General features: G+C 42.3%; 1 protein-coding gene across 3 annotated transcripts; it reads left to right on the top strand.

The window, feature by feature from the left end:
* The first annotated feature begins 181 nt into the window (after positions 1–181).
* ANGEL2 (angel homolog 2) lies at positions 182–21,542 on the top strand. 3 transcript variants are annotated; one of them, XM_058165370.1, is made up of 9 exons: positions 182–366; positions 10,280–10,686; positions 11,756–12,009; positions 12,916–12,985; positions 13,588–14,009; positions 14,772–14,898; positions 16,509–16,572; positions 17,170–17,333; positions 18,404–21,542. In XM_058165370.1, the coding sequence occupies exons 1-9, from the start codon at positions 317–319 to the stop codon at positions 18,553–18,555; spliced, it is 1,710 nt and encodes a 569-aa protein (XP_058021353.1). In that variant the 5' UTR covers positions 182–316; the 3' UTR covers positions 18,556–21,542. The 3 variants fall into 3 exon arrangements, with proteins under 3 accessions (XP_058021353.1, XP_058021356.1, XP_058021355.1); XM_058165372.1 differs by having other exon boundaries at positions 239–532; XM_058165373.1 differs by lacking the exons at positions 16,509–16,572; positions 17,170–17,333.
* Positions 21,543–23,346: the final 1,804 nt, after the last annotated feature.

The raw sequence follows: 23,346 nt of genomic DNA, 5'->3' as shown, positions 1-23,346 counted from the left end.
TCGGAAAGACCAAAGAGAGAAAATAATGAAGAGAAGTTTCCAGTTCGAACTTCCTGGCTCGCAGCAAACTCTTAAAATGAACTAATCCGCCCGCCACGAAATGCTCAAGAGCTAAAAGAACTCAAGAGTTAAACTGTAGCCACCTCTCGCGATCCTTCAGCACAACTGAAGGATTCCCAAGCAGTTTCCTAACCGGGGGAAATAGGAGGGGTTTAAAAGAACCCAAAGAGAGTTTCTCAGCCGCTTCTTTTTCGTGAGTCTACGGAAACGCGAGCGAAAGTCACGCCCGTGGGGAAAAAATAAAACCACAAGTCCCATGCGCCGAAGCGAAAGGAGAGGTGGTGAGAAAGGGGGTCGGAGAAACAGGTGGGCTTTGTTCTGACGGGAGGAGTGGCTGGTTTGGAGCACGCGCGGGGCTGAATCCTGATCGCGCGCGGTGAATGAAAGAGGCGGCGGCCTGAGATGACCCGTCGGGCGAGTGACGGTGGAGAGCAGAGGTCTGGCCGGGAGAGCGGAAGCGGCCCTCTCGGAGGTAAAGATACGGACCTCCCTCGTGGCCTAGGGCAGACTCCCCAAAGCCTAGTGCCATCGGATATGTTGGACTACAACTCACATCACTCCCTCCCTTGATATGTATGGTCACTGTAGTCAAGCATCACCGTGGAACGCTGGCCAGAAGGATCAGAACTGCTGGTTTAACCTGCTCGGGATAGGATGTGGAGGATGGTGTTTTCTTGCAGACGTTTCATAACCCAAACTAGGTAACATCATCAGTGCTAGCGTGTTACTTAGTTTGGGTAATGAAATGTCTGGAGGGAAACAAGCGCAAAGAGCACCAAGGACCCCTCATTTCACCCCTGATCTACAAATACTCTCCTTTATCGATAGTGAAACAGACAATCATTAACCAAGCAGCATTTCTCTATATACAGGCAGGGTTAAAAGTCTGTAAAGATTCTCAGTCATCCAGGTCATGGTTGTCCCAAAGGTGTTTTTTTCAGGAGGCAACTGGACTTTCTTGTGTTTTCTTTGAGGACGTTTTGCTTCTCATCTAAGAAGCTTCTTCAGCTTCTTAGCGAAGCTGGAAGATAGTGGGGAATGGAAAGATTTATATTTGTCAGGTTCCAGATATTTCTACAGGAACGCTGGCATTTTTGTGGGAGGAAGTGGGGGAGGAATGGAGTGGTCTGTGTATGAAGTTTCTGTTTCTGTTTCTGTTTCCAGTTTCTGTTTCCTGCACTACTGTGCTAATTTCTATATGAAGTTTCTGTTTCTGTTTTTGCATTACTGTGTTAATCTATATATGAAGTATCTGTTTCTGTTTCCTTGCAATGATGTAGTGTGGGAGGGGCTTGGTTAGCATTGCTTTAAAAACTAGTTGTAAGTGAGAAGCTTCAGTTCTTGCCTAGATCAGTGGTCACCAACCGGTGATCCACGAGAAAATTTTGGTGGTCCGTGGAGAAATCTCCATGGTGGAGGAGCTGCTCTGGGATAACCAATGTGCCAGTCCTGTGAGTGTGATTACTACAGCTCTGGAAAATGGGACTGGCCGTGGCGGGGCTGGACATCTCTGCCCTGGGGTGGCACATGTAATACAGAAAAAAGGAGTGCAACCCTCTTCGTCTGGAATGAAATAATGGTGCTGTTGCCATGATGGGGGAGGGGTGGCGCAAGTGGGCCGGAGCAGCGATTGCGATGGCTGGAAGCTGTGGGAGCAAAGCATTACTTGCACTTGTGCAGCATCAGCATTCCACTTCGGTATATTTGCCCAGCCAGTGGCGCAAAGCAGCCCTCGTGTCCTGATGTTTGGGAGTCGGAGCGGTAAATGGCGACTGGTCCAGGGAGCAGCCGGAATTTGCTGTCCATTGCGGATGCCAGATCAGCCCCCTGCAAGCTCTCATCTCTTGAAGAGCACTCGCTGAAGCAGTATGGGAAACTCACTCGCTGAAGCAGCATGGGAAACTTCGCCCAGGCTCCTCAAGAGACGAGAGCTTGCAGGGGGCTGATCTGGTGTCTGCGATGCAGAGCAAAATTCAGCTGCTCTCCAGACCAGATGCTGTTTACCACTCCGAGTCCCAAGCAGCAGGAGATGAGGGCTGCTTTGCACCACCAGCTGGGCAAATATACCGAGGCGGAATGCTGATGCCACGTAAAATGAAATAGAGAAAAAGAGACAGAATGAAAGAGAGAAAAAGAGAATGAGAGAGAGAGAGAGAGACAGACAGAGAATCAGAATGAGAGAGAATGAGAGACAAAGAGACAGAGAATGAAAGAGAGAGAATCAGAGAGACAGAATGAAAGAGAATCAGAGAGAGAATCAGAATGAGAATGCTACGTGACAGCTGCCCTGCCCGAGCTCCTGGAGGTGCTGGCCGGGGTGGCAGTTGAGACCCCCAGACTTTTAGTCATGGGGGACTTTAACTTGCCATCTTCCGGCCCGTCATCGACAGCGGCTCGGGAGTTCACGGCTTCCATGACGGCCTTGGACCTGACCCAGGTAATTGATGGCCCTACTCACATTGGGGGTGGCACTCTGGACCTGATTTTTCTCTCTGGTCAGTGGTTGAGAGATCTGGACTTAAAGGAAATAGTCACTGAACCTTTGTCATGGTCAGATCACTCTCTTCTTCGCCTGGACTTTCTGACCGCCATTCACCACCGCAGGGAGACGGAGCCGATACGTTGGTTCCGTCCCAGGCGCCTGATGGACCCGGATGGGTTCCGGACGGAGCTTGGGCCATTTCCTGAGGGTCTGGCTCACGGCCCGGCCGAGGAACTTGTGGCGGCCTGGGAGCGGGCGGCGGGGCCTTAGACCGAGTCGTGCCTTTGCGGCCTCTGACCCGGCGCAGGGCCCAACCGGCTCCTTGGTTCTCCGAGGAGCTGAGGGGATGAAGCGCGGAGAAGACGCCTAGAGAGTTCCTGGAGGTCTAGCCGTTCGGAAGCTGATCGGACACTAGTGAAGTCCTATACTAGGACTTACCTAGTGGCACTGAGGGAAGCGAGGCGTAGCTACGCCTCCTCCCTCATTGCATCGGCAGATAACCGCCCGCCGCCCTGTTTGGTGACTCGCTCCTCCTTCATCAGGGGAGCGGGATGACCCGTTGCAGGGACGGGCTGAGGAGTTTAACGGTTATCTATACGATAAAATCGCTCAGCTTCGGGATGGTCTGGACCAAGATTGCGTGATGCGGTGAGACGCTCGAGGGTGGTCTTGGCGACATTATTTGGGATGAGTTTGACCCTGTGGCTCCCGAGGACATGGACAGGTTGCTGGGTAGGCTGAATGCCACCACGTGTTTACTGGACCCGTGCCCCTCCTGGCTGGTGCTGGCCACTCGGGAGGTGACACGAGGCTGGCTCCAGGCGATTACGATCGCTTCTTTGGTGGAGGGTGTCTTCCCGGCCGCCTTGAAAGAGGCGGTGGTGAGGCCCCTCCTTAAGAAGCCTTCCCTGGACCCGGCTGTTTTAGGTAATTATCGTCCGGTCTCCAACCTTCGCTTTGCGGCGAAGGTTGTAGAGAGTATGGTGGCATATCAGCTTCCCTTGCACCTGGATGAAACTGTCTATCTAGACCCGTTCCAGTCCGGTTTCCGACCCGGTTACAGCACGGAGACGGCTTTGGTCGCGTTGGTAGATGATCTCTGGAGGGCCAGGGATAGGGGTTGTTCCTCTGCCCTGGTCCTATTAGACCTCTCAGCGGCTTTCGATACCATCGACCATGGTATCCTGCTGCGCCGGTTGGGGGGATTGGGAGTGGGAGGCACCGCCATCGGTGGTTCTCCTCCTATCTCTCCGACCGTCGCAGTCGGTGTTGACAGGGGCAGAGGTCGCCCCGAGGCGCCTCACTTGTGGGGTGCCGCAGGGGTCGATTCTCGCCTTCTGTTTAACATCTACATGAAACCGCTGGGTGAGATCATCAGTGGTTTCGTGTGAAGTATCAGCTGTATGCGGATGATACTCAGCTGTACTTTTCTACACCGAACCACCCCAACGGTTATCAAGTGCTGTCCCGTGTCTGGAGGCCGACGGGTCTGGATGGGGAGAAACAGGCTCAAGCTCAATCCCGCCAAGACAGAGTGGCTGTGGATGCGGCATCCCGGTACAGTCAGCTAAATCCAGCGGCTGAACATCGGTGGCAAGTCATTGGCCCCGATGGAGAGGGTCCGCAACTTAGGCGCCCTCCTGGATGAACGGCTGTCTCTAGAAGAGCATTTGACGGCCGTCTCCAGGAGAGCGTTCTACCAGGTTCGCCTGGTACGCCAGTTGCGCCTTTCTGGACCGGGATGCCCTATCCACGGTTACTCACGCACTCGTGACGTCTCGCCTGGATTACTGCAATGCTCTCTACATGGGGCTCCCCTTGAGGGGCATCCGGAGGCTACAGTTAGTCCAGAATGCAGCTGCGCGGGTGATAGATGGAGCCCCTCGTGGCTCCCATATGACACCTATCCTGCGCAGACTGCACTGGCTTCCTGTGGCCTTCCGGGTGCGCTTCAAGGTTTTGGTGACCACCTTTAAAGCGCTCCATGGCATTGGGCCGGGTTATTTACGGGACCGCCTACTGCGACCGAATACCTCCCACCGTCCCGTGCGCTCTCACAGAGAGGGTCTCCTCAGGGTGCCGTCAGCGAGGCAATGTCGGCTGGCGACGCCCAGGGGAAGGGCCTTCTCTGTGGGGGCTCCCACCCTCTGGAACGATCTACCCCCCGGACTTCGTCAGCTTTCGGACCTTCGGACCTTCCGCCGCGGGCTTAAAACATACTTATTTAATTGTGCAGGACTGAGCTAGATTTTAAATTTTGGGTTTTAAATTGGGTTTTATTTCTATTTTTAATTGGACGGGTTTTAGAATAAGTTTTTTTAAATGTTTTATATTGTATTTATATTCTATTTATCTGTTTTTAGTGCCTGTAAACCGCCCTGAGTCCCTTGGGAGATAGGGCGGTATATAAATACGATTAAATAAATAAATAATAAATAAATAAACGAGAGGGAGAGAGACAGAGAGAGAATGTGAGAATGAGTGGGAGAAAGAGAGGGGGAGAGAGAGAGAGAGAATGAGAGAGAAAGAGAGAAGAGAGAGGGTACCTGAAGGACCCCATCCAGTCACTTGGAGTCCAGGTGCTTCAGAAAGCGGTGCTCTGGATTTGTATTAGTGGTCTGCGGGATTTAAAATTATGAACTTGGTGGTCCCTGAGATCCAAAAGGTTGGGGACCCCTGGCCTAGATCTCTTGTTATCACAAACCTTCCAATAAAAGCTCCTTTTGGAACAACTGTAGTTTTAAGAGTCCTTCTTTCTTGGGAAGATTGGAGAGGCAAGACCTTACATTAGGCAAGAACTGCAAGCTGGTCAACCCGGAGAGGTAACAGCCCTACTGTGGGGACCATGCACACCATGCCTGCCCAGTACAGTGACCACAAAGAGGCTGAAGACTGAGGGAGAACCCCATCCCCTAAAATCTCAATTGAGGCCCTCAATGCTTGGGTCGAGGAGAACATTGCCTCAAGCAACGCTGCCAAGCTGAGGTGGTCCATCAATGTTGGGAAGATGGAAGGTTGGGAGGGCAGAATCAAAGATGTCACCCTCACCCATGGGAGGCAATGACCTGGTTGGAAGCAGGAGTTGGGAGTCCTTTACAACAATGATGAACTAAAGGAGCCCCAGACCGGCCCAACCAACTCCTGAGGGAAGCCATGAACCTCATGACGGAGGCCATTCATGGCATGCGGATCCAGGACACCCAGGCTTGTGCTGCAGGCCAATTAGGAGTACAAAAGGAGACTACTGATAAACGAAAGGGATCCTCAACCCCAGGGGCATTGACTGAAACTGGGGGGTCTACTGATGAACCCATTTTCACCATGGAAGATTCGGCCAAGAGACATCTCAACGCAAAACAAGGCTTGCAACTCGACGAGAGATGGCTTCCACCCTTAAAACGGAAGGTGGCCCCTCTTGGCATCAAATTCGATGGGAATCCCCAGCAACTGGGATTTTTCTTTGCACACATACTGTGCAAATGCAGGAGTATGGGAGAGATCTTCCTACAGAAGGCGCCAAAGTCAGAGTTGTCACCCTGGCTCTAGAAGGATCAGCTGCACCTTGGATGGTGAGCCTCCATAATGCAGATGCACCAGAACTCCACTACTTCAACCATTTCATGACAGCTCTGAGACGGAGATTTGAGAACCCCCTAGCTGACTGCAAGGCTAGAGATCGCATAAGGCACATCAGACAGGGATGCCGTCCAGTCACTGAGTACATCAAAGAGTTTCGTGATCTGACTTGCCACGTAGATTGGCCAGAGAAAATACTTGTGAGTTGGTTCAAAGGTGGCTTAAATGATGACCTGTACAATGCCTAAGTTGCCCTTGGAGCCCCAGTCTGCTTGCATAATTGGTGTGTCTTGGCTGAGGAAGCGGAAGTCGACCAAGCTCAAAACCAGTATCCCTCCTGGAAGAGATCCCCGCCAGAAGGAAGAAGGGAGAAAACCAAACCTAACTCTGCCCTGCCACACTCAGTTGCCTACTTCCATTGTGGGAAGGAAGGTCACTGCGCAAATGAGTGCCATGTGAGAATATCCACCCAAAAGGGAAAAAAGCAGGTCAGAGGGAAACCCTCAAAGCCACCACCAAAGATATCTCCCTGAAGAGCTATGCGGTCATGGAGTTCCCGCAGGAATCAATTATAGTGCAAGGAATTCTAACCCCTCCAGTGGAGGAACCCAGTCAGTTGGAGAGCGACTACAAAGAGCCTTTGGTGAGCCTTTGAACACTTTACAACCCCTATAGAACTGTTAATTCCAGTAACAGGGGGAAAAGTGAGGCTTGAAGCATTGCTAGATTCTGGGTGCACAAGAAACCTAATAAGCCTGACTCTGATCGGGGAACTGGGCATTCAGCTAAGGCCACTAAAAACTCCAGTCTCATTCTGCCAACTTGATGGGTCTGTTGCAGGGGGAGCCCCAGCCACATTTGCCACTGAACCACTCTAACTAACAATGGTAAATCACTCTGAAACCATTACTTTCATTGTGACACCAGGGATGGACTGGGCCCTAGTTCTGGGGCTAACCTGGTTAAAGAAGTGGAACACAAGGGTGGACTGGACAGAGGGGACCCTCCAATTCCCTAATGATGAATTAATTTGGAACAAGGAACCCCACCAGCCTGAAATACCGCAGAGTTAGGAGGTAGCTACGGCTGTGGCGAATGGACCCTTACTGGATGTCCGCAATATGATGGATATTGATGGATATTTTCAACAAAGAGGCCTCAGATGAACTTCCCCCCCATAGGGATATTCTTTTCTATACTAGACTTGCAGGAGGCTTATTACCAGATCAGGATCTGAGAAGGGGATGAATAGAAAACAGTGTTTAATTGTCCGCTAGGATATTTTCAGTTCAAGGTTTTGCCATTGGGACTCCTTCTATTTTCATGCAGCTAATTAATGAAATGCTGCATGAGCACTTGTATAAGGGAGTTTTGGTTGATCTTGATGATATAATGATTTATACTGAAACTAGGACACAACATGTTAAATTGGTGCAGGAGGTTTTGAAGAAATTAAGGGCAGCTAAATTGTTTGCCAAATTTTCCAAATGTGATTTTTACCAAGATAAGATAGATTTCCTAGGGTATAGAATCTCTCACCAGGGGATGGAAATGGACCCCGCAAAAGTCAGAGCAGTCCTCGAGTGGGAAACCCCCCCCCTACTCACAAACAATTGCAGAGCTTCCTGGGGTTCACTAACTTTTATAGGCAGTTTATCCTTTTTGCCCAAATAGCATTACTGATTACAAATCTGTTAAAAACCAAGGAGGTAGACAAACCGAAACCTAGTCAATCACTGACTTGGACTATGGACTGCCAAGCGGCATTTGAAAAACTGAAAAAACTTTTTTCATCTGAATCTGTATTAAAACACCCAGACCCAGAGAAACCATTTGTAATCCAGGCCGATGCCAGCGATGTGGCAGTCGGTGCTGTTTTACTCCAAGAGAATGAAGAAGGCAAATTGCAACCATGTGCATACATCTCTAGGAAGTTAAATGAAACTGAACAGAGATGGGCAATTTCGGAAAAGGAGGCTTTTGCAGTTAGGTGGGCACTCCTAACTTGGAGACATTTGTTGGAAGGAAGTAAAATACTTTTCCAAGTATGGACCGACCACAAGAACTTGGAAGCACTCAAAACCCCACAGAAAATGTCACCAAAACAAATCCGGTGGGTACAGTATTTCCAATGCTTTAATTTAATTTAATAGGGCCTCTGTGGCTCAGACTGGTAAGACAGTCTGTTATTAACAGCAGCTGCCTGCAATTACTGCAGGTTCAAGTCCCACCAGGCCCAAGGTTGACTCAGCCTTCCATCCTTTATAAGGTAGGTAAAATGAGGACCGAGATTGTTGGGGGCAATAAGTTGACTTTATATATAAATATACAAATAGGATGAAGACTATTGCTTAACATAGTGTAAGCCGAGTCTTCGGAGAAGGGCGGGATATAAATGCAAATTAAAAAAAAATTAATTTGAAGTATTTCCTGGGAGGGAAAAACTTTTTGGCACATGCCTTGTCCAGACTACTGCAATACAACAAGGCGGAAGTAATTAAGCCTATGATCCCAAACTCCCAATTAGCAGCTAAGTTTGTCACATGCTTAGACAATGGCACCACCACAGATTTCAAAAAAGCCTTAGAAAGGGATGAGTGATTTAGTGCCAATAAAGCTACTTGCATAATAAAAGAGGGATTAACTTGGGTGGGAAATATATGTCCGAGCTACGGAAAAGCTGAGAACTATGCAAGGTTGTCATGACTCCAAATTAACTGGTTACTTTGGTTTTGAAAAACATTACATTTACTGAAGTGGCAATTCTTGTGGCCCTCATTAAAAAAGGACATAGAAAGTTATGTAGCAAGCTGCCCCATTTGCGCTGCCACTAAACGCAAGCAGGGGAAAAAGCCCAGTCTACTGCAGCCGATAGATGACCCTTCAGCACCATGGAGAGAGATCTCCATGGATTTCATTGTTGAATTGCCTGAGAGTTCTGGAAACACAGTGATCTGGATTGTCACAGATCTTTTGTCCCATGCCAAAAGATCCCTACAACTAAAACCTTGGCTAAACTGTTTTTGGTCCACATTTACCTCTTGCATGGTGCCCTACAATGTATTATTTCGGACAGGGGGGGTCCAATTCACATCCAAGTTCTGGAAAACTTTTTTGAATCTACTGGGACCGATTAGGGACTTCGTTCTAGTCATCATCTGCAGACAAACGGAGCCACGGAACGAATGAACTCAGTTCTGGAACAGCATCTGTGCTGTTTTATTAATCACCAGCAGGACAACTGGACTGAACTACCGCTTTCTGCAGAAATAGCCTATAATAATGCAGTTCATGCCACCACAGGTTTTACTCTTTTCAGGGGCAAGAATTTAATGCTATGCCCGAGTTATCCTCCCATGAACCAGATATGACCCTTAAAGCAGTGGATCAGTCATTTGCAAGTCATTTGGCCGGTGGTCCGCAAAGCCTTGAATGAACCCAAGGCTGCAACCATCATAAATATATGCCAGTTGCCAAATGCCTGGATTTTGATTGCATGACTGTAAATATCCTGCAATGGTTGTAAGTGCGAGAACTGGTAGTTTTTTGTGTGTGTGTGTGTTTTTTTTGTTTACATTTATATCCCGCCCTTCTCCGAAGACTCAGGGCGGCTTACAGTGTATAAGGCAATAGTCTCATTCTATTTGTATATTTTTTACAAAGTCAACTTATTGCCCCCCCAACAATCTGGGTCCTCATTTTACCTACCTTATAAAGGATGGAAGGCTGAGTCAACCTTGGGCCGGGCTTGAACCTGCAGTAATTGCAGGCTACTGTGTTCTAATAACAGGCTTCTTAACAGCCTGAGCTATTCTGGCCCCTGGTAGTACCGGTAAGTCACTTTTTTCAGTGCTATTGTAATTTTGAACAATTCCTATACAAATAATTGTCAATCAAGTAGTACCTGTACCACAAAATGTATGTGAAAGCAGAAATATCCTCCCACTCATGACCCAGCAACTGTCTTTTACCTACACTTTCCCATACTGAAATATTGATGCCAGTAAGTGATGTTTATGCACAGCTGTCTTAAACATTATGCAAATCTAAATTTTTAGATTATTGTAACCTTTTTCCTCTTTTCCTTCTCCATTTATTCTTCCTCCTTTCCATCTTAAATTTTATATTACAGAAATCTAACTACTGTTGCTTTTTTTCTAGATATCCCATGCTGTCCCGCCACGTTCACAGGCTGGTTAGAGATTGGGTCTTTTACCGGAATCATCTTCAAAGATATCTCCAGAATGCTCAAGCTTTTCAGTGCCTAAAGTGTGTGGAGTACTATTCCTGGGCTTGCTACCCACATTTGAATCTTCAGAATTTTGGAGAGAATTGGAGACTTCCCCTTTTCTGGAACTTGCAACTTTCTCCCAATCTCTGGCAAAACTATTCCATTCATTTTTGTACTGCAAAAATGAAATCCGAGGACTGTGAACCAGTTTTTAAAAAAAGAAGAGAGAGCGAAGTACAGGACATTAGTTGCAGTGTTGAAAAAAAGATAAACGTATCTTCTTTAAATGAAAAATCATCATCTCCGCTTAAAGAAGAAAACACTCCAAAACTAAAAAGTAATATGGCATTTTATTATATTGATTTATTATATTTATTATATTGGAGTGTAGATAGATTTGGATAGTCTAATTTTTATGATTGCCCAACTCTGGATGATGAACAGAATAAAAATATAATCAACCAAGAATGCCCCCAAAAGAACCCCCGCCCCAACAAAGAAAAGAACCCCCATGAAAATGTCAGATCATATACAATGCACGTACACATATATCAGAGCCCCCATAAGTAACATTCCTGAGCAAAGAACCACTACAGGCCAATTGGGTTGGGTCTTCTGCAATTTTGGACGGCAGCTTGCTTCATAGAGCAGGTGCAGGTGCCTATGGGAGGAAAGGTATACTTCCTGGAATCCATCAGGTGACATTGCTTCATCAGAAGATCCAGAACATTCCCACTGCCAGATCAAATGGGATGGGCAGAGATCAGTGGATCGGCAGTCCCATAAGTAACCTAAGTAAACAGGTCCCCTAATCCAACACATTGAGCGAGACTTTGAAAAAGATATATTGTTGCCCAATGCCTGCTGTAAGTTCTTCGGAGGAACAACAGGATATCATCTGATTTTAGTTCCTCTCTTCTTCAAGTACATTGACTGGCATTTATTCAGATACTTAAAACTATTCATAATTACTTCATTAATGTGTATATTTTTATTACCTCTCTTTCAAAGAACCTTAATTACTAGAATCATATAGATATCCCAGAGCACATTTTGGGGGATCTAAGTATATGAAATTATTTCTTAAAGATACCTTGAGGAATCTTTTACGTAATCTTGCTATGCTATGAATAAACAATTCTGACAATAAAGATGCCCCCACCTTTTTAATGGGAGTCAGTATTAATGGAAAATAGCAATATTATACAATAAGAAAAAAATAACTTTGCATCTTCTAGATTTCTTCTTGGTTATTGTTTATGCACTGTTCCTGCTCTGCATCTGATAAATAGATCCAAATTTGAGTAGATTTATATTAACTTCCTAGACCTATAATTAATTTAAATTCAAATATATAAATTAATTTAAACCTTATTTCCATCCCTTGATTTATTGTGTTTTGCCAGGATTGATCAAGAGACATTGGGAATACTTTTGCCATCAAAGTAAAAAAACAATTATTGGAGACAAGATGCAGCTCAGCCAAGATGATAAAGACCCACAGGCCACATTTGATTTTACTGTAATGTCATATAACATTCTTTCCCAGGATTTATTAGAATACAATCCCCACCTCTACAAACACTGCCAGCAGCAAATACTAGCTTGGAATTATCGCTTTCCCAACATTCTTGCAGATATCAAACAACTTGATGCAGATGTAAGTAGAAAGCTGCCAGTAAGAAAACTGGTCATTGATACATGGTATTGTTTTTACTGATAATAAACGTACACAGGTGCATTTTGCATATTACAAGTTTAAATAAAATTGAACATATATGTGATATAATTTATTTACAATTTTTATTCATTTAATTAGATTTATATGGCCCCTACCTTGCCCTAGTGACTTGGTGGCTATCAAAAGGTAAAAACACCGTATAAAATAACAATATATAAAATGTACAATAACTGCTAGAATAAAAATAAATGCAATCAATAAGAATACCCGGTGTGCTCCAACTGATCTCCTAACTCCCATGTCTAGGAACAATTCCAGGCCTTCAAAGTTTTTCAAAAAGCTAGCAGGGTCAGGGCTAATATAATCTCAGGAGATATAGTGTTTCAAAATACACTATACCTTATCTCTGACAAATCTGATATCAAAATGAAGAATTTTCTTCCTGAATCTTGACTTATTTTCTTGCAGCACACTGTTACTTATGTTTACTTAGAAGTGGATTCCTTTCAAGTGGAAGAACATTGAAAAATCCAATACTTTTGCAGAAAATGTGTTTCTTTTAGCACTGTATGCTACCCTGAGCCTAGTAGTAGTTACATAAATGTGCACAGCATTATAACCATCTAAATGTCCCATTGCTTTTGCTGGAAAAGCTATATGTATATTAACTCTGTCTCTTTGAAATCAGTAAGACTTGGAAATTCTTAACTTTGCTTGGACTGTATACAGTCCTTTTCATCAATCCTTTTATTTAGTGTTGAATTATCTGCATTAATTTTTATTACAGTGTTAATTAGAATTCAAATCACTTCTAAAATTGTCATAATAGTAATGTTAGGTGATGACATGGATCTTTCACTGTTGATAACCTGTTTCCCCACACAGGTACTTTGTTTGCAGGAAGTCCAAGAAGACCAATATGGAGTAGAAATCAAGCCAAGCTTGGAAGCCCTAGGTACTGTACTTCAATTATATGTAACCAAAAAAATCCTGCATAGTAAAACAGTTAACTTATTTACTTAATTATAAAACTATATGGAGTGCTCTTCCTCAGTTTATACCCCTGAGGTACCTACCCCCAGCACAGTTTCTGTACTGAAAAGTAAGCAATTTGTAAGAAAGCAGCAATACCTAATAGGTTTGCTCTCTTCCCTAACCCACTCTAATATAAACCTAATAAATAATCCTATTAGCAAGCCAACAAATGCTTTTAAATATGTGAAAGTATATAATAAATTCTTTTATGTGCCATTAATTCTTCAGAATTTGCTCATTGTGAAACATGTATTCTGCCCAATCATTTCTGCCTAACCATGATGCTAAATTGTTTTGCTTAACTATTTTTATTAAATCATAAATGTTGAATTGTCACATTGTGCTAACCCCTGACTTCTTTATCCATGCTTTGTTAAATCTCCTGTAATGAAACAGGTTCACCTGGTGCCGTAAATCAAAAGTAAACTGCATTACAGCTTAGCGTGAGGCATAATTCTTGCTCATATTCTATGCTGTAGTTCTTGGAAATCATGAAACTTGTCCTTTTCTGGTTTTTTCTAGGCTATCACTGTGAATACAAAATGAGGACAGGACAAAAGCCTGATGGCTGTGCCATATGCTTCAAGACCTCCAAATTCAGTCTTCTTTGCTCCAATCCTGTGGAATTCTTCCGTCACAATATCCCACTTTTGGATAGAGATAATGTGGGGCTAGTTCTGCTCCTGCAGCCTCGGTTTTCCTATAAAGCCCCCACAGCCATCTGTGTGGCCAATACACATCTTCTGTATAATCCAAGGCGGGGAGACATTAAGCTAACCCAGCTAGCCATGCTCCTGGCAGAAATTACCAGTGTTGCCATTCGTGAAGACGGGTGTTTTTATCCCCTTGTCATCTGTGGTGATTTCAATTCTGTCCCTCATTCTCCTCTGTACAATTTTTTGACAGAAGGAAAGCTGAATTATGAAGGTCTGGCAATAGGAAAAGTAAGTACCTGTTTGTGAAGCTGCTGTGAAAACAAAGGTAGACAAACAAGTGTCCCTGAAAATTAGTCAGCAACAATTATTAATTTCTTCCAATAAGCAATTGTAGGAGTGGGGATTGCACTAAGGCCTGTGTGAATTGAAAGGCTTGAGATGAGGAAATGGAAAAATTCAGAGGAGGGGGATGGGGAATCTCTCCTCTCCCCACCCATCCTCATGCACAGTATATGATTAAAAAGCCCCGGAATTTGTTTCTTCCAATGTTTCTGGACTTTTCACCCCCTTCTCCCCTAGTTCTTCCCCCCTCTAATGGAGAATAAGCAGGCATACACTTTAAAGTTTGTATACCATGCCTCAGCTTATCCTGATCTGTGACATTAGGATTGCCACAGTCAAGAGGGTGATATGTACAAAAGGTCATTTGAAAGCAGAAATGAGAATGACAACAGTGCATTAAAGGTTGGTTCAGTAACACCTGCAGATCTTAGTCGTATGGATGCTATTATGAGTTCTTGGAGGAAAGCTGTGTTACACAAGGTTAAGACTCTACACGTTATACTTTGAAACAGACAGTGCATTTTTACATTCCAAATTCTTGAAATAATAGTCAGGAATGAATATTAGAATAGCTAAGTTTATATGTGACACTAGTTATTCTGGTGGGTGGAAAACAAAGCTATGAAGGATTGTTTTGAGAGAGCAGATTTACATTATAATTTCTAAGAATATATCTACATCTTGTTTTGTTTGTGTTTTGCTTTTAAGGTGTCTGGCCAGGAACAGTCCCCAAGGGGCAATAGGATACTTAAGATTCCCATTTGGCCTCAAAGCCTTGGTATTTCTCAGGATTGTATGTACGAGGAACATCAGAAACGCCTAGTAAAAGAAAGAGGTAGATTTTTATTTTGTTTTTTGAGACTAGGGAGTGGCTTTGTGAACATTCTTTTTCTCTCAAAGACAATTATTAAGTGTTAAGAGACTGGATGTTTGTACAGGCGCCTAGAAAGCAAATTGAATAGAACCAGGATTGTTGTTTTTGATAGTTATTCCAAGTGCTCAGCTGTAGGTATGGACAACTTTTGGACAGAGTGGAAGTGAAGGAGCCATAATATTGTATTAGTCTATCTGAACATGTACACAATATTTGTAGCTTCACGATAAGAGTGTCTGCTTTATTTACTGAAGGTCATTATATGAATTTTTGATTTATTCTTTTTTTTAATATTAGAATCAGATGAAATTAGGGGGGGGGGCGAATCTACCTGAGACTCTAGAGAGCCACTGCCACAGAAGCAAAATATTGGATTGATCAGAGTTAGATAGAGTTTGAGAGACAGGACTTAATATTTTGAGGGGGTCTGAGGGCCACAGAGTTGGTGGGCAAGACTGGATTTTTGTGACAAATTTTGGGGATTTTTTTTTTTAACTGTAATAATGCTTGGCGAAACATTTAAGTAAGATATGTGATTTATACCAGAGGTGAAATCCAGCAGGTTCTGACAGGTTCTGGAGAACCAGTAGTGGAAATTTTGAGCAGTTTGGAGAACTGGCAAATACCACTTCTGGCTGGCCTCAGAGTGGGGTGGGAATGAAGATTTTGTAATATCCTTTCCCCAGGAGTGGAGAGGAAATGGGGATTTTGCAGTATCCTTCCCCTGGAGTGGGGAGGGAATGGAGATTTTGCAGTATCCTTCCCCTGCCACACCCACCAAGCCACACCCACAGAACAGGTAGTAAAAAAAATTGAATTTCACTACTGATTTACACAGTCTCACTCATATGCTTTCCTGTAGTCTTGTAATGGGGTTTACATCTATTTCTACATTAAAATTTCATCTACGTTTCATCTCATTGATTATATTTATAAGGCTAGTGACATGCAACTTTAAAACAATTATAAATACAAAAAAAAAAAAACCAGGCATCCAGAAGAAAACTGCCAGTCTCTAAAAAGAGCCATAGCCTGACACACACTCCAGCCCAAGACCAGGAAGAAGATCCAGATTTCAAGGGCCCTTTTAAACCAGGACTCTCTAATCTTGGCAACTTTAAGACTTGTGGACTTCAACTCCCAGAATTCCTCAGCCAGCAAAGCCGGAAGTTTTGGAATTCTGGAAGTTGAAGTTCACAAGTCTTAAAGTTGCTAAGGTTGGAGATCCCTGTTTTAAACAATGTGAAGTGGGCGGGGGGTGGCAAACAAGCCTCTGAGGCAATTTTGTCCCGGAGAGCAGGGAAGGCATTTCAGGAAACTTCACTTTTAGTGTTAAGCAATCATGATTAGAGATGGCTTCTGCTGCAATGGGGCCACAGATGACTCACCCTTGGGGCAGCTAGTTTTGTAGAAACTGACCTTTCCAATTAAAATAATCAAACAGCAAGTTTTGGGGGGGGAAATCTACCTGAGGCTCTGAAAATGTGAATATTCAACCAAATAGATATACTAAACTATCTGCTTCTAGTGTCACTTGTATATTCCTATCACCAGCATCTCTTTTTTTCTAGAAAGCAAAGACACTAAAGATGCAAATTTAGAACAGTCAGAAGAGATCCTAATATTAGCAAAAAGGTAATTTTTGTCAATTTTTATTAATTTGCTTTTCAATTGTCATTAATTTAAGCACCCAGATTTAGCTGGATTTTTATAAATGCAAGTTTAAACTAAAGCAAAATTAATTCTAGAGAAATCATTGAACACAGACCAGGATTTGTGGGAAAGGAAAGTAGCATATTCATTCACCTTAATCATCAAGGGTAATTTAAGACCTTATGTAATTGGGGTCAATATTATCACACTAAAATTGCAATGAAGGAAAGAATAAAAAGATAGGCTTTCTCTGTTTCAAGTTTATTAAATCCTGATTAAAAAGTATGGGGAAGGTTTTCACTTAAAAGTGTTTCAGCTTTCTACCCAGGGATGTATAAAATCTTATATATCTTATAAAACAAAACCTTGGTTAGTTTATTCTGTGGCAACTTGATAGCCAAAAAAAGGAAGATCAGCAGACGATCCTTTAAATGCTGGAATAGAGGGAGATAGTCATGTTCCTGACTGTCTGCATAGGTAGCTTTATATGTTGATAACTTAGATTTAGAAAGATAGGTTTGTTTTAATTGTGTACTACAGGGAATATTCAGGTTTCTGATCACACCTCTTCCATTTTAGATTGCCCACAGATTTACATCACCGCTTTCAATTGTCTTCAGTCTATTCTCATTATCTGCCTGACAGTGGAGTTCCAGAAGTAACAACCTGCCACTCCAGAAGTGCAGTGACTGTAGATTACATCTTCTATTCTGCAGCAAGGGATGATGTTACTCAGGAACCTGGTAACCAAATCTTGTACCAAACCTGTGGCCAATTTGATACATTTTTATCCATGGTGGACTAAGTAGAAAGTAGTATCTTTAGTTCCCTGCAGCTTACAGCAGGGCTATCAAACTCGCGGCCCATGAGCCAGATGCGTCATACACTGGCCACGCCCACACCTGATTTAGCAAAGGGGGGGAAAGTCCCAATACATCACATGACGCCACCATGACGATGCAGGTTTGACACCCCTGACTTACAGTATCCTATAGACATAGAAGAGAGTTGATTTATACACAAGACTGTATTTGAATTTTTGTATTGACTGAACAGATGGATTGGTCCACATACTAGCCTTGCATGAATGCTTTCCATTTGCCAGCATTTTTTTTCTTATCTTTATTGTAGTGAATTCTTTCTTTGCATAAATACTATCCTCAGAACAATAGTGATCAAAAGTAAATCTAGCTGGCTCATCCATATTTATTTTGCTTAAATTTAAGCTGCAGATGTGAACACATAAAATTATTATGGCTTGAAAAAAATTGCACCCATGTTCTATTTTAATCCTGATAGTGTTTTTGTCTGGAAATAATGTTAGGACTCCTGCATGCTCTTGCATGCTTATATCTTTTAACAAATAATATATCCCATAAAATATGGTCTGGTTTTTCTACTTCAGAAAATTTATATATATTGTATATTATAATCCAGCACACACACACACACATATATATCTGACAATGATTCACTAGATGGTGCTAAAATGTTACCAGTCATTTGACCATCTTTTGGCAAGTAAGCATGCTAAAACTCTTGACTGTTGTTTGTGCATATTCCAACTGGTGCATCACATCTTCATTGGAAAGTCTTTTCTCACGTTATCATATGAGGCCCACATATCTGGATGCCCATATTGGAGAAAAGTATCCATGATAGTAAATGCAATTCTTACTCATGTCGGACTCAGTGATAGCACTATAATATATCCAGATTTGGCCAGAGCTGTGGCAGAAATGGAATTGCCTGCCAAGCCGTATCTATGTGTTCACACTATATATATCTAAAAAGACTTTTTTTTTCCTGACAGGAGCTGAACTTCTTTTCAGTGGAGGACTGAGTCTTCTGGGTAGACTGTCATTGGTAACTGAGGAAGATCTGTGGGGAGTCAATGGACTTCCTAATGAAAGCAATTCCTCTGACCATCTCCCTCTCCTGGCTAAGTTTAGGCTGGAAGCATAACTTTTGGATGAAAATAATTGGTGTCTTCTCTCTCCTTCTCCCATCTTAATTTTTATCAAAACCAGCAAAAATGACTGAAGATATTTTTTAAAGATCTTCTGTAAATTATCGATATCATTCACATAAAAAAAGCAAGCTACTTTTACAGAAGGATTTCTTTTTTAATAAATGAAAATATTTGTGTTGTATTTAAAAATGTATATGTAAATGTATATGTTTTCACAGAAGTGGTATAAATTACTTTTTAAAATAAAAAATATTATTGCTATGCTGGGATTTTATTAGCATAATTTTCTTAATTTTCAAGGTGAATAATATAAGAACACATATATTCTGCTATGGAAACAGAGCTCAGGGTATCTATGAGGAAGCCATAGATCGTGCAGGTAGAAACAGAAATGGTACTGCTTCCCTTGACAAGGAAAGGCAGCAAACAACAAAACCACCATTTGTGTGGATAGTTAGCATTACAAATAAGTCAGGGACTACTTTTACTGCCAACCCACCACTACTATAATAGCATCTCATCCCAGCCTTGTTTCATAGATCCAATTGTTGGTCAAATCACTTGAGGGATGGTTTACAAACCTGGCATGTGAGACAGCTGTTGGACACATACCACCTGTCTTAGAAAGTAGGAAGGCAACTGTGGATGCTCCGTTCATTTAAAAGACATTATAATTATATACAAATAAAATATTGCTAAGTACTGGAGATCTTAGACAAAATCTTTATCAAAAAACCTGTTATCCTGAAATATTCTCTGATAAAGATATTCTTTTGGATGCCAAGATTCAGTATTTCTGCTCAACAAGAGTCCAGCAGATGATGATGATACGCACATATTTTCTTTTACAAAGAGCAGAGCTAACTAACTGCATTTGAATACTTACAGCAATGAGAAGGATGTAGCTAATATATTTGTTATGAAGGTTGCTAAGTTAAAAATAAAATCCAGACTCGGTTCTTCCCTATAGAGAATTGGTTGAGCAGATGGAAATGCAATTCATTAGTTTAATCATCCAAATATAATTATCGCTCTGCACTCTGAATGCACCTTGGGGGAAGATACTTGCTAGCAGCTTAATATGACACATGTAACATATGCAAATACGCTTTGGATTGTGTAGCTCATTGATAAAAGGCAGCATGTTTTCAGCACAACCTATTTGTACTGAATGTACCCTCGTGCTGTTTCTGTTTCGGGTTGTAACCTAAACTTTACTCCCTACCCTTATGGTAGAATTTTTGACTTGCTGCTTTGATTGCTGAAGCAATCCTATGAACATGTTGGTGTGGAATGGCAATAGCGCAGCAGTTAAGCATATGCTTAGCAGACCCAATTTCCATTTTTTAAGTATCCCTGAGAGATACCAATTGGAACTGTTGCTTGTCGGTATAAACATTGCTGATTTAGATTTGTATTTACAAGTGCAGATCATATATTCTAAACACTCATGAAAGACACACACATGGACAGGCAATAAAGTAGCATTTTGCAAAAGTGCTTTTTCCCCTCAATCTTTCCCAGCATTAGGCTCTTCTCTAGTGAGTCCTTCCTTCTCATTAAGTGGCCAAAGTATTGTTGGAAGAAATATCCATCTGGGTTCAGTTCCAAGTGGGGACAAAGACACTGGAAACATGGAGGCTGCTTGGAAAGATGGTTTAATGGTGGTCAGGATCACATGGCTTGAGTTCCTGAACAGAAAAGGGATGAGATCCTGTGCGCTCCCTGGCTTTATGCTTTCTCTGAGCTTTGAACTTTCTGGGGCACAGGAAGAGTACCCTGATTGGCTGTCAGACTCCCAGGGGGTGGGGGTCTTAGCTAGCCTTGCTGGTTGATATAATCTTCCCAGGTGTCATGTGGTGAGTTTCAGTTGCTAGATAGGTCCTATTGTGTTGCAGATGATGGCCCATTGACAAAGGTGGGGAGAATAAGTTTCTACCTTTGACCCATTGACAAAGGTGGGGGGAGTCAGGAAGCTGCTTTGTCTTTAAAACATGTTTCTCCATTTCTCATCCAGGGAAATGTATTCTGCCTTTTAAATATTTTCTAAAATATTTCATTCTTCTAGGAGGGGGGGGGTGCTAAATTCCTACAGTATTTCAGTTTCATCTTCAGGATCTGACCTTCTAAGGAGCAGTCAGGGTTGATCTCCTCTAGGACTGACTTGTTTGTTCACCTTGCAGTCCCTGGGACTCTTAGGAGTCTTCTACAGTACCATAGTTCAAAGGCCTCAATTCTTTGGCGCTCAGCCTTTCTTATGGTCCAATTTTCACAGCCATACATTGCAACTGAGAAAACCATAGCCTTGACTAGACGCACTTTTGTTTTCAGGGTGACGTCTCTGCTTTTTAGTACACTGTCTAGATTTGCCATAGCTTTCCTCCCCAGGAGCAAGTGTCTTTTAATTTCTTGGCTGCAGTCCCCAACTGCGGTGATCTTGGAGCCCAGGAAAATAAAATCTGTCACTATCTCCATTTCTTTCCCATCTATCTGCCAGGAATTGATTTTGTAAATTAGTAAATCTTAAAATGAGAGTCAGTTTGATATAGTGGTTAAGGCACTAGATTAGAAACTAGGAGTCTGCGAATTCTAGCTTTACCTTTAGGCAAAAAGCTAACTGGGTGATTTGGAACTATATAGCTTCCTATATGTCAAGGAGAACCAATATTTTTCCATGAGGGGCTAAACTTTTTTGTAAAATTACTAATAAATAAGCTGTAATATGTAGTCTTGTTTTGAAGGAAGTTTTAAAATTTTAGTACATGAAATTGGTGTTCTAAGGCAATTTTCGTGTGCCTTCAGCTCAGTTTTGAATGCCTGATGACTCCCTGGACTAGTTCTTGCAGTTTTCTTAGCTTAGTTTTCTTTCTGCTGTTGCCTTCTCCTTAGGATTGAGAAAGAATAACTGGCCCCAAATCACCCAGTTAACTTTTTGCCTAAGGTGAGGCTAGAATATGCAGACTCCTAGTTTCTAATTTAGTGCCTTAACCACTATATCAAACTGGGTCTCATTTTAAGATTTACTATTTTATAAAAAACACTTGCAAAATGCTACTTTATTGCCCATCCATGTTCCCTGTGGGTATGTTTCATGAATGGCCAGAATATATGATCTGCCCTTGTAAGTACAACAGTATTAACTGAACTGTTCTAAATTTTTTTTAAAAATCCCTCAGCTATTTTACTGAAACATATGATGGATGATGGATAAAGCAGGGAGTTAAGTGATAACATACTTGAGTTCTTCTGAATGTGCTTAGTGAACCTGCAGAAAAGAGATATGCTGAGCACAACAACCTTTGTTTAGCAGGTACAGTATAATGGTCCTCACTTGTTCTTTACATTTTGCTATGGCTAGCAGAAAGAAAATTAATGATGCAAAGTAAGCATATACGATACATTCAAATGGCATAAATAGTGATTTTACTGGCCCATAAAAACTTACCTGGAAATATTTGTCCTAGATTTTTGGGTGAGACGATGGCAAACTAAGATGTCTCCAGAGGAGCAAAGACCATAGTATGGCCAGAACCACTTGCTGGAAGCAAGATCAGGAGCTACTTCTTTAAATATCCTTTTTTTCCCCCTATTTTTTTCCTTTTCCTTGTTTCTGAACTTTGTATTTCTTTAAATTTCCTTTTTTCTTTCTGATTCCAGTTTGTAATAACTTTTAGTATTGTTAAACTCTTTAATAAAAAGTATTTTTTTTAAAAAAACCTCCTTGTTAAATAAGAGTTTATTGCTCTATCTTTTCGTACTTAAGAAACCCAGAGTCACTGATGCTTTACGCCGAATCCTATTCCCACTTTCCTGGGAGAAAGTCCTATTAAATTCTTGATCCTTTGTACAGAATTATAAGTAGAATCAAACTGTTAATCTGCTAACTCCTGTTCATTTATTTCCTGTTCCGTGAATATTCATCACCTTTAGGATTTTTTTTTACATGACTTTCCAAATAAATTTCATGATAGTGTAATGGATCTTATTAATATATAAAGGAAAAACAATTAACATTAAGGCTTGAGCTTGTTTTATTTCTTTCATAAGTCAACTCTTCCACTATGTGATTTGTAAACGTGAAAAAGAAATTGCACCCGTTTTTTAAAAAAAAAATTAACTAAAACGATTACTAAGGATAGTTGTTTAAACCAATAAAATCATGGATTATTTGAGCCAGCTGTGTTTTAGCTACCCACAAAGTCTGGCTCCTCTCATATTGAAGTTTCCTGCAGAGATACTAGAGAAATGTCATGTCCCACTGAAGTTTCTGAAGACCTCTGAGAAAAGTCATTGATGCCATCAGTTTAGGAAAAAAAATGTGAAGTCATTTCTAATGCTTTGCGGATCAACTGTGCTAGAGGTGCAGTCTTGAAATGGAGGTTTGGGACTTCTGGGGAAGATATTACCAACTGAAGATGGGCCTGTGAAAGACCTATGGCTGCAGCAAAGACCAACCAGTGAGTGGACTAGTTCCTTGGAATCTCTCCAGAAAGAAAGAGGGAGATCACTCACGTGTCCTGGATTGACGACTCAAGAGGAGACTGCATTGACTTTGCTTGTCAGAAGGGCACAAAAGGTGATCACATGATCTGAGACACTGCAACCATCATAAATATGAGCCAGTTGCCAAGTGTCCAAATTTTGATCACATGCCCATAGAGATGCTGCGCTGGTCATAAATGTGAAAAACTGCCATAAGTCACTTTTTTCAGTGTCATAACTTCAAACAGTCATTAAACCATTGTAAGTGGAGGACTACCTGTATTTTAAAAATATAGAAGTGG

The sequence above is a fragment of the Ahaetulla prasina genome, chromosome 1, assembly GCF_028640845.1.
Source record: "Ahaetulla prasina isolate Xishuangbanna chromosome 1, ASM2864084v1, whole genome shotgun sequence".
NCBI classification, from domain to species: Eukaryota; Metazoa; Chordata; class Lepidosauria; order Squamata; family Colubridae; genus Ahaetulla; species Ahaetulla prasina.
Note: the sequence above shows the minus strand (reverse complement) of the source record. Positions and strands in the feature narration are given on the sequence as shown.

Coding starts and splice junctions, on each gene's coding strand:
- ANGEL2 (XM_058165370.1), top strand. CDS start 317: ATGCGCCGAAGCGAAAGGAGAGGTGGTGAGAAAGGGGGTCGGAGAAAC. Junction 14,010..14,771: donor AAGGTCTGGCAATAGGAAAA/GTAAGTACCTGT, acceptor TTTGCTTTTAAG/GTGTCTGGCCAGGAACAGTC. Junction 17,334..18,403: donor TGATGTTACTCAGGAACCTG/GTAACCAAATCT, acceptor TTTTCCTGACAG/GAGCTGAACTTCTTTTCAGT.